Consider the following 17,647-nt stretch of genomic DNA (forward strand, 5'->3'; position numbering starts at 1 on the left):
AGGCCTAAAGTTGGATCATCCTGAAGAAAGAAACCTTTAAACTCACTTCCTGAGCCAAACTGTCCACTATAACATCCGGGTGATTTCATCCTGAATGGGGCAATTTTAACTCTAGATGGTGATTTATTTAGGAAGGAGATTTTTCTAGAAATAAAAGATACCATTAAAAAAAAGCCCAAACCACATGAAATTACTTGTCTGCCTATGAAATATAAAGCTCTCAAAAGCCCAGACACTCAAGTAACACAATTCATCATTTCTCTGGTTAAAACACTGGCCATTTCAGGAAATCTCGGCTTTGTTGATCAATACATAGTTATGTCGCTAATAAGATTAATGGGGCTCATCAGTATACCTAATACTGCTGGATAGAATTAAGTAAAATGTGTCTAAGGAGGATTTAGATGAGTGTTAGAACTATACAGAATTTCATCTGTTTTGAAATGAGGCTGACTTGGTCTAACATGGGACACTGAAACACTCACTATTGGTCCAGAGGACTAAAAATGAACCAAATCGCCCAATGCCTAACAGAGAGGTGATGGACTTACACTGAAGAATGGACATTGCCAAAATGGGACTTTATTTTGCATATTTAGGGCAGCGAGGTGACACAGTAGATGGAATGTCATTCCTGGAGTCAGGAACTTTCTGAGTTCAAATCCAGTCTTAAATGTGTATTAACTGTGTGACCCTGGGCAAGTTGATTAACCCTATTAATCTCAGTTTCCTCGTCTGTAAAATAAGCTGGAGAAAGAAGTGGTAAACCACTCCCAGTATCTTTGCCAAGAAAACCCCAAATGGGATCACAAAAAATTGGACACAGACAAGACTGAAACTACTGAATAACAACATGTATATTTGATGCCAAGCCCAAGTTGGACCCTCACAAAGAAATAAGTCTCTAAACTCCCTTGTAAACCAAACTGTCTTCTCATTTGTAAAGAGAGTTTTTCCCTTCCTTCCTCCCTTTCCTCCTTCTTTCCTTCCTTCCTTCCTTCTTCCTTTCTTTCTTCCTTTTTATTTTTCAATGAAGGGGGAAATGAAAAGGAGAGATGAATGCTTCTCTAAATATGTATATTTAAATCTTGTTGCATACTGCTCTTTAGCTTTTCTTCACATGCCTTTACTTATGGAGTTTGTATCAAATGCATTAATTTAAAAGAAGAATACAAATTTCAATTATGAATCCACATGGGAGACATTATTGGTAGTAATTTAAAGTTATAGTTAATTTAGAAATTTAAAGTTACCTTTCCTGGCACAAGAGATAATTTAAAATAGTTTGTGCTATTTTTGTTGAGTGTCTGACACATTTTACTGATTATTAAATTATTTTCTGTCTCAACCAATTAGTTTTTATTTTCATTTCCCCTGCCTGAACTTTTTTATATGCTTCACTAAACATATTTAAAAAAAGGAAAAAGCAACTAAAAACTAGCAAGAGTGGAACAAAAAGAGAACTCAGGTTACCTTCTGTTCTAGATTGTACAGTACCTGTTGGTATGAGGGCATGGGCAGACCCGACAGGAACCCTGGAGGGCATCTCCATAGTAACCTTCCTTACATCGCTCACAGTTTGCACCAGCAGTGTTATGTTGACAATTCTGGAGAACAGAACAAACAACACAATTAATAAGCAGCCTGTTGTGTTTGTTTTGTATGAAACTATTGTTATCATTCAAAGTATCTTCACCTAGTTACCTAGTATTATGGAAGAGGAATGATTAAGGAATCAGAGGAGCTGGGCTCAATCCTCTCTTTGAAGCCAACTGGGTGTCCTTAAGCAGGTCGCCAAACCTACTGAGACCTCATTTTCCTGATGTGCAAAATAAAGGGACTGGACTAGATAACCTCTAAGGTTCCTTTTAGCTCTGGATCTGTAATCCTGTGATTATTTAAATAATTATACTTAATTCATTCTAGCTCTATAACAGGGACTCTTAAATTGGGATCGATAAACTTGTTTATATATACACACACATATGTAATGATAATTATACTTAAATGTAATTAGTTTCCTTTGTAATTCTATTTATTTTATTTCTTTAAAAATATTAATCTGAAATGGGATCCATAGGTTTCACCAGATTTTCAAAGAGGCCCATCCATAAGCCCTCAAAAGGATAAGAACTCCTCCCTTTAAGGTTATTTCAGTAAACTACAGTTAACATGAGCCCAAAACAAGATTTAATTATAGTAATTGTTGTTTTTCATTAGATGACTCTGTCTTAATCACATTGGGACTAGAGGAATAGTATGTGTGTGTATATATACATATGTGTATATATACACACACAACATGTATATTGTATATGTGTCATACAAATATGCCTATGTATATATACATATCAGTTTTTGTGTGATAAATTTTTATGTAAAAGCTTTGTATAGTTGGTTAATATGTGAACCCTTTTGAGAATTTTTATTTTTCTCCTAAATCCCAGGAAAGACTGAAGTATTTAAGTGTACCTTTTAAAATTTGTATGTTAAAACATGGAACTTGTTAAAACATGTGGGAAATTGAATGGAATGTCGCTTTTTGAAAAACAACTCTCTTACGTTTAGTTTTTCCAAAGAAATACAAAATTTCATAGTAATCTTTTGAACAGTATCTTTTTATTCAAATACTACATAAATTTAATTATTTCATTTTTTTAAGTTGCCTTATACAATGTAAGGCAGTATGAAGAAATGGAAAGGACACTAAATTTAGAGTCAGAAGACCAGGACTTGAATTTTGAGTTCCACAGTTTACTACTTGTATGACCTAGGAGACTTGACCTGTCTGGTCCTCAGTATTCTTATCTGAAAAATGAGAGGGCTGAACTAGATTATCTTTATAGTCCCTTCCAATTCTAAGATGTATAATCCTAGGTGCTCATGTTTCCTTAGAGCAATTAAAATGCACAGATGGTTCACCTTTGTGATTCAGAAACCCACAAAGAACAGAGGCTGGGAATTTGGACAGAATTTGATACCCTTAGGCTAATTTTAACATTTTTTAACTCAACTTAATTCTGGTATTTCCTTTTAAAGTCATTCCCTCAGACATGCTGAATATTTGCTCCAGGAAAAACTGTTAAAATGTACATAAAGGACTTGGAAAATTCCATTTGGCAGATAAGATTATGCAGAAATGCATATATCTTAATTAATCATTTTGTGCCCAATTAGTATAAAATAATTCCTTAATTAAGAATAACCTATAATAGTCTCAACAGTATTACCTAAAGAGGAAAGACTTGAGTAGGAATCTTTTCCAAATATAGATATGAATTTCTGAATAACATCTGAAACTAGACTGAGCAAAGCAATAGATGATATCTAAAGGCAGGATCCTGGCTGTGTTGGGACTCTGAATAAGATTTCTTCTTCAATTTTGAACTTTGCTCATTTGATAATTTACATGAGTTAAATACTACTTATTAATTAGTCATTAAAGAGAAAAAATGGCTGTGTCAAGCAGAGTATTTATAGGCATCTTTTTCTGTTATTCGAAATGAAAATTAATTTAAAATCTAAGTATTATGACAATATTATATGAGATGGGATTGAGATTTTGAAAAAACAAGACCTGAAAAGTCCCCTATTAAGGGATTCATTTCTTTGAGTATCCTTGGATCTTCTTTCTTGAAGGATCACAGAATTTAGAGCTAGAGGAGACCTTAGAGATCATTCTCCTTCCATTTTTTTTAAGATGGGAAAATGGAAGGTCAGATAAGTTGAATGATTCACCCAATGTCATACAATTTCAACTAGTTTCTCCAATATTATATACAGGGTCTTTTCAAAAGTCCGATACTCCAAACCACCTCTCATTTGAGAAGTACATGCCCAAGTATAGAATCACAATTTTTACTCCTACCAAGCATTTAATGTTTGTTGAATTAAATATGGGAGACTACTGAGAAACAGTGAAAAAAAAGGGAATGAAGGAAAAAACAATAGTGAAGGAGGAAGGGGAAGAGAGAAATAAAAGGTAGAAAGACTGGGGAAGAGGTAGTGAACAGCTCTTGTTATACTGGAATGGGGCTTCAGAATAAAATAATGCTGGCTATTATTTCCCTTTAAAAGGAAAAAAAAAGTTATTTCTGCACTGAGCAGTAGCTAGTCTACTGTTTGGGACTAAAGTTCCTTTTTAAAAAAAAAATAACAATTTCTTTCTCTAGCAGTTTTTAGACATGTGTGAAGAAGTGTCTTTGAGTTTAGAACAGAACAAAGGAACTTGGGAGGTGTCAGCTCATTTACATAGCAATCACCCAGAAAGTTCATCTAATATTCAGAAACTGCCTGATTGCTTTCTCTTTATTCTTTGACAGATTAGGGTTGCCTCAATCCACAGTGACAGTGGGTGACAACTGAAAATAATATCAATGCAGGATGAAAGTGGTCCCAGTGGCAGCCCTCCATGGATAGTCTTGCCAAGTGTACATGGGAAGGCCAATTAGGCACAAAAGCCATAGGTGTGTATGATGGATAATTGATATGTATATATACTTTCCTTTTTAAAAACATCTGTATTCCTGGTAATGGAAAATGTCTATGCTATAAGGAATAATGATTATTATGAATACCAAGAAGCATTTGGAAGATTATGAACCGATGTAGAGTTAACAGAAAAAGGACAAAAATATAAATAATAACTATGATAATATAGAGGCAGCTAGGTGGTACAGTGGATAGTATGCCTGGCCTGGAGCCAGGAAAATTCATCTTTCTGAATTCAAATCCAGCTTCAGACACTTTGTCACTTAACCCTGTGGTCTCAGTTTCTTCATCTTAAAATGAACTGGAGAAGAAAATGGCAAATCACTCTAGTATATCTGTCAAGAAAACCCCAAATGGAGTCCAGAGAGTCATAGAACTGAAACAACTGAATGACAAAACAATGTCTAAAAAGGACAAAATGAACAAGACAATGGAAATATTTTGAACTTATAATGACCAAGCTTGGGCCCAAAAAAGAAATATGAGAAAACATTTCTCCTTTTTCTTCTTCCTCTCATCTTTTTTTACAGAAATGGAGGATTATGCATATTAAATGCTGCACTTAATGTCAGAATTTTTATATATTGGGTTAGTTTTGTTGACCCCCCCCCCCCACTTTATGGATGGTTATAAGGGATGGATCTATGGGGTGAGGAAGGAGGAGGGATATAGTGGGAAATTTAAGTGATACAAAGACAAAAATTACCAACAAAATATTTTTAAATTAAAAAAAGGAGAAGAGTAGCTAGGTAGCTTAGTGGATTGAGAGCTAGGCCTAGAAATGGGAAGTTCTGAGTTCAAATCTGACCTCAGACATTTTTTAGCTGTGTGAACCTGGGTAAGTCACTTAATTCCCATTGCCTAACCTTACCACTCTTCTGCCTTGGAACCAATACATAGCATTTACTCTAAGATAGAAGGAAAAGGTTTGTTTGTTGTTGTTTTTTTTTTTTTTAAAAGGAGACACTAAGATTAATTCTCTTGCTTGACTAAAACAAACATATATGGATTGACTTCTAAGCTAAACACTCTTTTGCTAATTTGAAAGAATATAGAGAAAACTCCTTGATGCCTTTTGTACTTTTCAGTAAATGATATGGCAGAAAGAATAGTAATAAAATAAAAAATTTTAATGAAAGTATTTACTTGTCATATGTAAAATGTAGTATAGTCTATAGAGGAAAGAATATTGTATTTAGGGTCTGGAGACCTGATTAGAATGGGAATAGAAGTCACCTTGCCAATCTATAGTTTTCTTACCTGTGAAATGAAATAACAATGTTTACACTTAACAATCTCAAAATATACTGTGAGGACAATGCTTTCCAAACCTTAAAATGCAAAAGAAATGCAAGCTATTGTTATTAGAATCAATAATTTAATTGGCACTCCTTGTAGAGGCAAAATTATATTTTCCATAAATTTAAGACGTTTTAACTTATAATTTTCAAAAATGACAAAATGTCATTCTATCAGTCTCTTCACAGTCATTTCCTGTCCTAGCCTGTTCCATCTTGCAAAGAAAACACTCCCTAGGACATGCTGAATTGGTTCAACATATTCAAACTTGGGAACTCAAAATACTTAAAGCAAAGTCTATTTGCATTACCCAACACAAAGTTGTTAGGGCTAAAATAATGCATTTCATAAGGAGTAAAATTTAACTGGGAGCCTACATTCTAGAAGCTGTTCATTTTGTCTTGCCCTTGATATACCGTTTAGAAGAGCCTCACATGTCTGTCAACCTAGTAGAAAGTTCAGAGAAGAAAAAGAAAGAAACAAAATTTAAAAGTGGCTGCCATCGGATTCAGGTGAGGAGACTTCCAGCTAACAACATGCTAAGTCCTTTAGCGAGGATGGCTATTAGACCTTTCTTCCACCTGCCCCTACAAGAAAGGAGGTGGTGGACAAAGCCTGGGAATATCATATTATTTCTCCACCCACCCCCCCCCAAAAAAAACCCAACCACAAACAAAAGAAAACAAAAGGCCAATCACAATAATATGAACCGCAGGGTAGGTTAAAAAAGAGGGGTCTTGGGCAGAAGAGATGGTACAAGGTATTTCCTAAAGGGTGAGGATGGGGCAGTTCCACTTTGCTTTGCTAATATGAATGGAAAATTCATGAACTATATTATATAAGACTTTACAGCCAAAGTCAGCATGTTTTCCACCATATTAATGTCTTCCTGTCTCTGTACATAGGCAACCTCTGTTTTGAACTTGGAGAAAGGTAGTATTTTATTCTAGATGTATTAGGAGAAACTATTAAATTACAGAACACTATTTCACCATTTACTTACAATACAGGTTCCTGAGCCATCCTGGCACCGATTTGAATGTCCATTACAACGGCAGGGAACGCACCGTCCTGTGTAGAAACCCTTGTTGTCCCGATAATATCCAGGGTTGCACCCCTATTTTTCAAGAAAAACAGGGAAAATAGTTTTTAGAAAGTCACTATTTTCCTACAGTTATTGCTCAAGGCAAATGAAGCCCTGAAAAAGCAATGTTTCTTTTTTTTTTACCTACTTTTCTGTACATTTTTAATCTTAAAAACTGGAAATTTCCACTTGGAATTCCACTTTTAAAACTTCCCCTTGTTTTCATTGCATGTGATTCCCCATTCCTCTGAACCTTTGCTTTGCCAAGCATATCTCAGGAAAAATTAATTGGTTCTGTGAAAATATGATTTTTGGTGAATTGAAGGGGTAGAAAGAAGTGAATTCTAGAGCAATAATATTAAAGGGGTATGATAAATAACTGGGAACCCAACTTTAGACTAAAAAACTATCTTTACAGAAACTTTTCAGGAGGGCTTGGCAGGTTCTGGTCATTGCCTTCCATTTTCAAAGGAGATTAAAATAATATCCCTAGGTGATGTCTTTTGATTCTTACATAAATTGGATTTAAGCAAAGTTGTACAAAGTCATCAGCCTCACCCTGTGCAAAGACATGATGCTGAGGCTGGAGTTGTTTTGCACACACACAAACACACACACACACACACACACACACACACACACACACACAAACAAACAAACAAACTTCATTATGACTGAGCCATTTCTAATAAAGGCCCAGTGTGTCATACTTTGTCCCAATCAAGAACAGAAGAAAGAAGGCTTAATTTATATTATGGTAGGAGAAACCAATACTTCGACCTCTCTTACGGTATCTTGTACTATCCTAAAGGATGCATTTGTCTTATTATTTATGTATTTTCTTATCTATTAGACCGTAAGCTTCCTGAGGACATAATTCTGTCTTGCTTGGGTATTACTGGCTTCTCCAGCCTCAACATCATGTCCTTGCACAGAGTAAGCACTCAATAAGTACTTTTTTTCAATTGAATCAAAGACTGCTGAGATAACAGGGATGTACAAATAAAGCCATGCAAAGTGGAAGTGAAATAATTCGCCTTCCCTGATGATCAGCCATTTTAAAGGAAAGTAAAAAATTTGGAGGGCATTGAAGGTAAGCAGGAGCCCAGCCAGGAGTGAGCTGTGAAGGAGCAAGAACATTAAGCTTTCATTTCACTTCCCCTTTTGCCCAGAATGATCTGAATGTTGTGCCAGATTAGACAAGGGGCAGCTAGATGGCACAGTGGAATGAGTGCCAGCCCTGAATGAGGGATTATCTGGGTTCAAATCTGATCTCAGACACTTCTTGGCTTTGTGACCCTGGGCAAGTAATTTAACCCCAATTGTTTAGCCCTTACCATTCTGTCTTAAAGTTGTTACTTAGGCAGAAATTAAGAATTTATTTAAAAAAAAAAAAGTAATTCTGACCAAATCTTTGGTTCCTATTGGATTCAAATATGCTTCTAAAGAAACCAGTTTACTTATGTACAGAGACTGATACACTTTGGCACAATCAAATATAATGGACTTTTCTACTAGCAGCAATGCAATGACCCAGGACAATTCTGAGGGACTTATGAGAAACAACACTATCCACATCCAGAGAAAGAACTGTGGGAGTGGAAACACAGAAGAAAAACAACTGCTTGAACACATGGGTTGATGGGGATATGATTGGGGATGTAGACTCTAAGCATTCATCCTAGTGTAACTATCAATAATATGGAAATAGGTCTTGATCAATGACACGTGTAAAACCCAGTGGAACTGCTTGTTGGTTACGGGAGGTGGGTGGGAGGGGAAGGAAAGAACATGAATCATGTAACCATTGGAAAATATTCTAAATTAATTAATTAAAAAAATAAAGAAAGCAGTTTAAACATACCCTTTCTTGTGTTTTGTCTCATCATTTTATTTAATATTATTCTGAGATAACTGCACTAGGTGATTTCTCTTTTCTTGATAGGGCTGATGATGCATGTTGACTGTGATTTTTTTTTATACTGATGAAAAGAATGGAAGTTTTATTGTGGTTATTTGACTGAAAATCCAGACTCTAATCATATATGCCTTCAGGAAAATGGTCAAAACAATAATTATATTTTGCCATCTACCACAAAAACATTGTACATCTTGTCTAGTTTTAAAATTTGTCAGTGTTCAGGACTGAGCTTTCATTTATTTGGGGAGCTAAAGTCACTGCCTTGATCAAATACAAATATTGCCAAATATCATACATCCTTCCTTCACTAATTACCATGTGGTTGGTTTTACATTACATATGTCTAAGTATATCATATGTATGTGTGTATATGCATATGCATATAGACGCATGTCTATGTCTACATATCTTCTTTTCTGGAACCAGACCTTTGATTTCATCAATGGGAGGAATTCTTGGTTAGGAAATCCTTCTAATAATACAGGTTATCATCTTAGAGAGTTGTGTAGAGGCATAGAGAGCTTCAATGACTTTCCCACAGTGACATAGACAATAGGTGTCAGAGATGAGCCTGGGTCATCCTGGTTCTGACCGAGATAAGCTCTCTATCTATTATGCAATTCTTCATCTCATATTAACTGTATAACAGTGTTAAATAATGGAACATAGTAAGATTACAACACAATTTTCTTTTATTGAAACCTAAACACAAAAGTTTTCCATTTCTTAAAGCTAGATTCAAAGGAAAACACCTGGAAGTTTTAATGAGACTAATAGAACAAACCATTTTTGCTACCTAGAAAGGTGCGTGCATGTGTGTGTGTGTGTGTGTGTGTGTGTGTGTGTGCGCGCTCACTAATTATCACATATTGGAAGACTTTCCATCATGGTTACCACCTAATATAAATCATATTCTGATAACTAGATTGTATCTTCCAACATAAATTTCCCCAAAGCTATTAGTAACCAAGTTTGGACAATGAGAAACGTTTTTTAGAAGTGTATTAGGTTATAAGTACAGGCTTGTCTGAGGGAGAATTTAAGTATGAGAAGAATGCTACATATCTGAAAATAGATCCATAGGGATATCAAACATTAAATCAGCCACTTAGCTCAAATCTTCACTCATAAAAGCTTAAAAGTGGCAAAGCTGACAAAGATACCAACAGATACCAACAACTGGCCTGTACTGATAAGTAGCATTTGTGTCTGCACATGAAAAAAAAATATATATATATGTATATATGCAAAATAATCATACTTAAGAAGAACAAACAGTGTAGTTGTCTGGGTAGTTTTGAAAAAGAAGCTGAAGAAAATCAGAATTTTAAATATTTAAATTTAAATATTTAAATTTGATTGAGCAAGAAAATAAAGTCTCTATTCTACATAGATACAGCCAGCAAACATACATATATTCATAAATATGTCAATTTCCTTTTGATTTTAAAAGATAATATTTTCAACAAGGTTTGTAATTTTCTCTGTGTGAATATACAGGATGGTCCAAAAGTTTTAATGTGGTTAAGAGTTAAGTTTAAAATTGTGCTAAGACTTTGGGACAGAGTGTGTGTGTGTGTGTGTGTGTGTGTGTGTGTGTGTGTGTGTGTGTGTGTGTGTAACATAGACTATACAGTTACTATGTATAGATATAGATATTCATATATGTATAATTGATGCGACCTGAATAAGTAGCTGAATTTTATATAAAATTATGTGACTTGTTTCTTGAGAAGTAAGAAAGTAATTATAGTATTTCTATAGTTAAAAAGTGATGTCTCAGTGCCTTATTTTATACATATAAACATACAGACTATGTATAGATGTGAGTGTAAAAAATATAGGTAAATATGCATACATTTATCTAGAAACAAGTCACAAATACTTTTACATAAAATTTAGTTTATGTAGATTTTATCAACTAAGTTCTTAGTTTCAATGTAGAATTAGATGTGTCCTAAGATGTTCTTTCAATAAACACTTGTTAAAAATCCATTTATTTTTGTTTGAACACTAACTTCTCTAACAAACTGGTATAAATGAATTTTGGATTTAGGTTACAGTGTCTAGGATTAAATAACAGCATGTCACCACTGGCTTTGCATGGCCATTTTAAACAGCTGTAGAGCATATATTTCCCTCTCTGTGGATTTAAGATGTCTAAATGGTTAATGGGAGATGACATACACATAAAAGCAGAAAACTGGATACTTTTGAACTTAGAAATTCCTAAGGCCTGACAAATGGTAACATGTTTGTTTTGCATTGAACACATTTGTTCTGATCACAACTGACTGTCTTGCCTTTCTCTCATATTTTAATACCCTTGAGAAATCGTTTTTCTTACAGTCAAAATTTTAAACTACACATTTGACTCTATTCTTGTGTCCTGGTGGTCTGGGCTACCCTCGGTAGATTATCAGTTTAACAAAGTGCTTAGGAATTTGATTGATGGAGCACCTCTGAATTTCAAAGTGGACAGATGTTTATAAATTTGGTGGTTAACAGCACAAGGAAATAATTTGCTATGTATACAGTGGAAAAAAACTGAAGAAGATAAACAGACTTCTTTTACCACCCCCACCCCAATTTCTTCATCCCCATTTATTTGAAGACTATTACATAAAAGGAGATTTGACTATTTCACACCTTCCCACCCCAACCCATAAAAAAGAGGGCATTACCTGATTTGGTCTAAAGTCCACCTTAGTTGGTCGCTGATGGGCTTGGCCACGTAAATCCACATTATTTGGGTGCTGATGACTTTGACCATGGAACTGAGGAAATGCTACTCTTTGCTGTGTGTTGTAACCCAAACAATGACCCAGGACTGCCCCAAGGATTAATAGCCATCCGGAGCTTGGGGCTGGCCACCTGCTTGGTGTCCCCATCCTGTTCCTGGGAGAGCCTGGCTGTCTAGGCACTCAGCGTTTCTTTTTCCTCTTATACCTGCCCCAAGATCTGACTCAAGTAAGGGAGGCTGCCTGCAAGGCTGGGCTGTAGCTTGCCCCACCTTTAAACTTCCTCCGTGAGTCAGACTGTGCAAGGGAGCATATAACAGGACCCAAGGTACATACATACACCGCTCTGTAATTCCTGTGAGGTGTGGCCAGCATCACCTTCTACCCACCTCACCCAAGTCAGACAGCACTAGACAATGAGAGCAGCCCTAAATCACAGGCTGAGTAATGCTGCAGGAATATGCAAGAAAATAGAATGGAGGTAGGGCAGGGGTTCCACAGACTCCTTTGGGCTATATATTTTTTATCATCGTGGAAAAGTGACTGGAAGAAAAAAGGAGAAGAGAGAAGAGGCTGTCTTCACCCTAAATACTGTAGAAGAAAATTCTCTCCTAGGGAGGAGAAAGTTGAGAAAAGGGATCTATGGATCATTAGTCCATCAGCATTCTGAAAATCTAGTGAGCTAGAGTTTCCTCATAATAACTTCAAAAATGAAAATGAAAGTTTTTGAAGATTTGCTCCCCACCCCCAAAATTCTGTTTAAATACAAACAGTAAAGAAATGTAGATTAAAAATAAAATAAAATGCAAACAGTAAAATGAGGTCATAAATTTATGGCACACTTGACTGTTGATAATCTTTTAAAGGAGTTGTTCTAGCCTCGTACTTTTTTTTTATATTTTTAATGAAAGGACATAGAGGTAGTAAATTCTTTCCTTTATGGTTACGCTCAATCACCTGCAGATAAGTCAAGTAAGCCATTTTCTAAACTCGAGCAAGAGTCTAATAAGGGGTAGAGAATCAGAGTCCTATTTCTTAGAGCCTGAGTATTAGTTTCCCTCAACAAATTCCTTTTCTCAGACCTGATGGCATAGCCCATAGAATTAACTCTGTTTTGTTTTGGCCCTGATTAGGGCAAAACATGAGAGGACCAGGTAAGCCACTGACTTTTATTTAGCAATGTCTTCCTTACAGGCTGGACTGATACTTGGGATAAAAAGGCAGGTCTCTTCCACTGTGTGGAGTAGCTTCCCCTTTTCCTAGGACTCTACATTCAGCAATCCTGGATACTTTTTGCATTTGGAGATGTCCACAGCAGTCTGGGTTGCTGTTGCTATTTATTATTTTTTTTTTTGTCTTAGCTTTCCATATCTGTATTCAAGGTAAAGAGAAAGATGCAAACGAGAAGTTGTCTATATCTGCTATATAGGAAAACACCATTCGGACGAGTATGGGAAAATGGCAATGAACATCAGCCATTACCTGCCACAACTGAAATGTATCAAATATGATATATCATATATGAAATTTCCTACCTGGCATGAGTCACCAGTATAGTCAGGGGGGCAGGAACATATCTCTACATTGTAAGCGATGCTTCCACTTCCTGTACTGGTGACTTCTTCCAGCCCCACCTCACCTAGGGTTAACCGCTGTGTCTCAGTAAAATAAAGGCCTCTGATGTGTAAGCCATCCAGTCTAGACAGGACCATCATCAGTTCTTCTCTAGATACCTGGTTATTGCTGCTGACATGCCTGAAGTTTCCCTAAACATGAAAACAAAAAGTAAACATTATTCCTGAGATAAGCCAACAACAAATCAATTCTAAGGAGGCAGGCATCCAGTGCAAGAATGAAAACTATACTGAAATGGATGAAAAGTGAGCTAACAAAAACCATGTGGAGTTATTTGCATTCAGAAATTATTCACTCCTTATAACTTGTTCATCCAAGAGAGGGAGAAACTTAGAGGAGGGGATGAAAAAAAGCAGCAAAGTGAATAATAACACATCCTATTCATGACACATCTGAAACTTTCCAAGGTGCTTTACTCGTAACAGTCCTGTGTAAGAGGTAGGAAAGGATTATTATTCCTATTTTAAAGATGAGGAAACAGAAACCCAAAGAGGTTAAGAGATTTGTTTGTGGCCACAGAGATATTTAAATGTCTGAACTAGAAATTGAATCTAGGTTTCTGATTCTCATAGTCTCTTTATTATGTTCTACTGTCTGAAGGACTGGACTTTAAGGTTATCTGGAAAAGCTAAGTTATGTCAACTCACACATAATAGAGATAGTAGGAAGAAAATTTTTATTTCAAAGTAAAATGATAATAGGAGAAATTAATTTTTTTAATTATGAAAGAATTCTTGTATTTTCTGATACAACTGCCATGCTTGGCTTTTCCAAGAATGAACAGAATAAGTAAAAGAATAGAAAAATGATTTCCACTATAACACTTAATTTAAATTTAAATTCCTGCATATTGAGAACATTAGAAAAATTCCAAGACTCTAAATGATCACCCTAGTACAAATATCAATAATATGGAAGTAGGTCTTGATAGATGACACATGTAAAACCCAGTGGAATTTGGGCATTGGCTATGGGAGGGGGTGGCAGGAGGGAAGGAAAAAAACATGAATCATGTAACCAAGGAAAAATTTTCTTAATTAATCAATTAAAAGAATTCCCAAACAAGAAATTGTTCAATTAGATAAGTGCTATGATTGTTGGTTTACTGATAGAAACATAAAAAAATTGACTTCATCATAAAATTCTTATCATTATTATCATTTTAACATTTATTCTTAAGAAGTACATGGTACTTAAAGGATATGAAATTGCATTTTTATTGTTGTTGAGTACAAACTAAGAAACTGAAGTCATTGGTAGAGCTCATGCCTAAGAGGTGAAAAAACTTGAACTTGTTTTCCAAATTATGGTCCTAGAGTTTAACAAAGGATTCTGTCAGACCTTGCCTTCTTCCATTCCATCCATCCATTCTTTTGCTTTTTTCCCCTGTTCCCTCACTGTCAAATATTTTCAGCATAGGAGATATGAATTAATGATAAGTGGGTAAAACAGAACAGAAATGAAGAAAAATTAAGAAATGACAGATTTCAGTAAGGCCACAGCAATTTTTTTAAACTTTTAAGTGATCTAATAACAAAAGATTTAATTTATGCAAGGACATGTAAATTATTATTGAAACAATGAACACATTTTATGCTGGCACAGTACTGTTCTCCTTGACAATTTCATATAACTGAGATATAGTTTTTGGAAAAATTTTTTGGCAGAGGTCCTTTGTCTAGACCAGTAGTTCTTAAAGTATGATCCAGGAAGCCCTTAGAGACTCTAAGATCCAACTCATGGGGTCTATGAGGTCAAAACTATTTTCATAATATATGTTAAACTACTACTAACTTCTAAAAGGGCAAATATCAATAGATATAATTCACATAAAGTTTCTTTGGCCAAAGTTTGGGAGCCAAAGTTTGGGAACTATTGATCTAGTGGGAAAAATTAATATTGAAATATATTGTTTACTAGTAATATTTCTATGTGAAATAATTCCCAAATTAGCCTTTTAAAGTCAGTTTGAAACAGGCTGTTTTCTGGCTAAGGTTATTCCCAGGCATTCAACTGGACTGGGACTTTTTCTTTTTTGATAAGACTTTGAAACAATAAAAGGCATTTGAAGACAGGGAACCAGCTCCTACTCTTATTTATTAGTTCAATGGATTTACTTTCAACTTTATTAATTTCTCCTTTGATTTTTAGGATTTCCAATTTAGTCTTTAATTGGGATTTAAAAATTTTTCCTTTTTCTTTCTAGTTTTTTTAGTTGCATGCCCAATTCATTGATCTGCTTCTTTTCTATTTTGTTGATATAAGCATTCAAATTTTCCCCTGAGTACTCTTTGGCTATATCCCATTCATTTTTATATGTTGTCTCCTCATTGTCATTCTCTTCAATGAAATCAGTGCTTGACTCTATGATTTGTTCTTCAACTTACCAGTTTTGAAGAATATAGATTATTTAGTTTCTAATTAATTTTTATTTGCTTCTCTATGAACTCTTATTGATTATAATTTTATTGCATTATGATCTGAAAATGTTGTATTTATTATTTCTGCTTTTCTGCATTTGGTTGTGATATTTTTTATAACACAGTACATCGTTCATCATTGTATATATACCATTTGCTGCTGAAAAATAGGTATATTCCCTTATATCCCTATTCAATTTTCTCAAGATATCTATTAACTCTAATTTTTCTAAAATTTCATTCACTTCTCTTACTTCTTTCTTATTTATTTTTTTTTGTTGGATTTATCTAGTTCTGATAGGGGAAGGTTGAGGTCCCCCACTAAATATAGTTTTACTATTGATTTCCTCCTTAAGTTCCTTTAGTTTCCCCTTTTAAAATTTAGATGCTATACTATTTGGTACATATATGTTGAGAACTGATATTTCTTTGTCTATACTGTCTTTTATTAAGATATGACTACCTTCCTTATCTCTTTTAATCAAATCGATTTTTGTTTTAGCTTTGTCAGATATAATGACTGCTATTTCTCAGTTGAAGCCCAATAGATCCTGCTCCAGCCTCTTACCTTTACTCTATGTATGTCTACCTGCCTCAAATATTTTTCTTGTTAACAACACACAGTGGGATTCTGTTTTTAAATCCATTCTGCTATCTACTTCCCATTTACATTCACAGTTATGATTACCATCCGTGTATTCCCCTCCAACTTGATTTCCTCTTTTAATGCTAACCTTTCTTATTTTACTCTTTTCCTCCGCTCCAATGTTTTGCTTTAAATAAGTCTCCCCCTCTTTCCCCTCCCTTATATTACTCTCCTTCCCACCATCTCCCTTCTTGTTCCCCTTCTATTTCTCTATAGGGTCTATTAATCACCCTCCTCCAACTTCCCCCTCCCTTATATTGCTCCCTTCCCCACCACCTATTATTTTATTCCCCTTCAACTACTCTATAGGGTAAAATAGGATTCTATACCCCAGTGAATCTGGCTGTTCTTCAATGAGAGTAAGATTTACCCTTCACCACCCTCATTCTCATCTCCCTTGTAATAGTATACTCTCTCACACCTCATTATGTGATTTAATTTACCCCATTTTACTTTTCTTTTTTCTGTTTCTCATAGTGCAATCCTCTTTTTCACTTTTAGGCTTTTTTTTTTAAACAAACCCTTGCCTTTCTTCATTCATAAAATGGGAATAATAATAACACTTATTTCCCAAGGTTGTTGTTAGGATCAAATGAGATCACTGTAAAATCCTTACTACAGTGACTAGCACATTATAGGCATTGTGTAAATGTTTGTTAATATTGTTATTAAGGAAGACATTTCTTATAGCAGTGATGGTGAACCTTTTAGAGATCTTAGAGCCTCAGTGCCCAAACTGCAAACCTCATGCTGTATGTGAGACCCCTCCCCACTGCTGCCTTACCCTAGACAGAGAAGAGAGAAAGTGCTCCCATTGGATTGCTGGGCAGAGGGGCAGGTACTAAAAGAAATGTCCTTAAGGATGTGTGGAGAGGGAGAGGGAAAGGGGAGCAGCCCCCTCTAGCATGAGAGCTGTAGGTTTGCCAACAAGGTCCTATACTGTACCTTGACCCTTGATTTCATAAGAAAGTCTCTAATGCATTCATATTTAATTTAAAGATTTGCAAAGAGATTATTTCACAGTTGTGATATAGGCAGCAATTTGACCACATAAATTATGAGTGTCTCACATTTGGTTTTATTCCTAAACAAGATCACTTGCTATGTACCTATCAGCAAGGAGTTTTACTCAATAATAGGAGTGCTTCCACTTGAGATGACAAGAAAAATTTCTTTTTTTGCTAAATGAGGTTTTCTCCTTTTGCATCTTAAAACAAAAAGACTTTTCTTTAGCTGGTATCTTCAGCATTATGTTCTGACACTGACTGACTAGTGCTAATGTTGATATGGCTGTGTGTTCAGATTAATATCCATGTTTAAGAGTCTATGTTGATGTTTCTAATTCAGTCAAATCTCTCTCTCTCTCTCTCTCTCTCTCTCTCTCTCTCTCTCTCTCTCTCTCTCTCTCTC

The 17,647-nt window shown here is 35.2% G+C and overlaps 1 protein-coding gene across 1 annotated transcript in view; it reads right to left on the bottom strand.

The window, feature by feature from the left end:
• The window catches only part of LAMA3 (laminin subunit alpha 3), a 337,939-nt gene that overhangs the window by 62,009 nt on the left and 258,283 nt on the right, over positions 1–17,647 (bottom strand). Inside the window, exons 39-41 of the mRNA XM_044682964.1 lie at positions 13,072–13,302; positions 6,794–6,907; positions 1,498–1,607 (exon numbers count right to left, since the gene is read on the bottom strand). Coding sequence (XP_044538899.1) covers positions 1,498–1,607; positions 6,794–6,907; positions 13,072–13,302 — 455 coding nt within the window. The remainder of the gene's footprint in view (positions 1–1,497; positions 1,608–6,793; positions 6,908–13,071; positions 13,303–17,647) is intronic.

The sequence above is a fragment of the Gracilinanus agilis genome, chromosome 1 (genome assembly GCF_016433145.1).
Source record: "Gracilinanus agilis isolate LMUSP501 chromosome 1, AgileGrace, whole genome shotgun sequence".
Lineage (NCBI taxonomy): Eukaryota > Metazoa > Chordata > Mammalia > Didelphimorphia > Didelphidae > Gracilinanus > Gracilinanus agilis.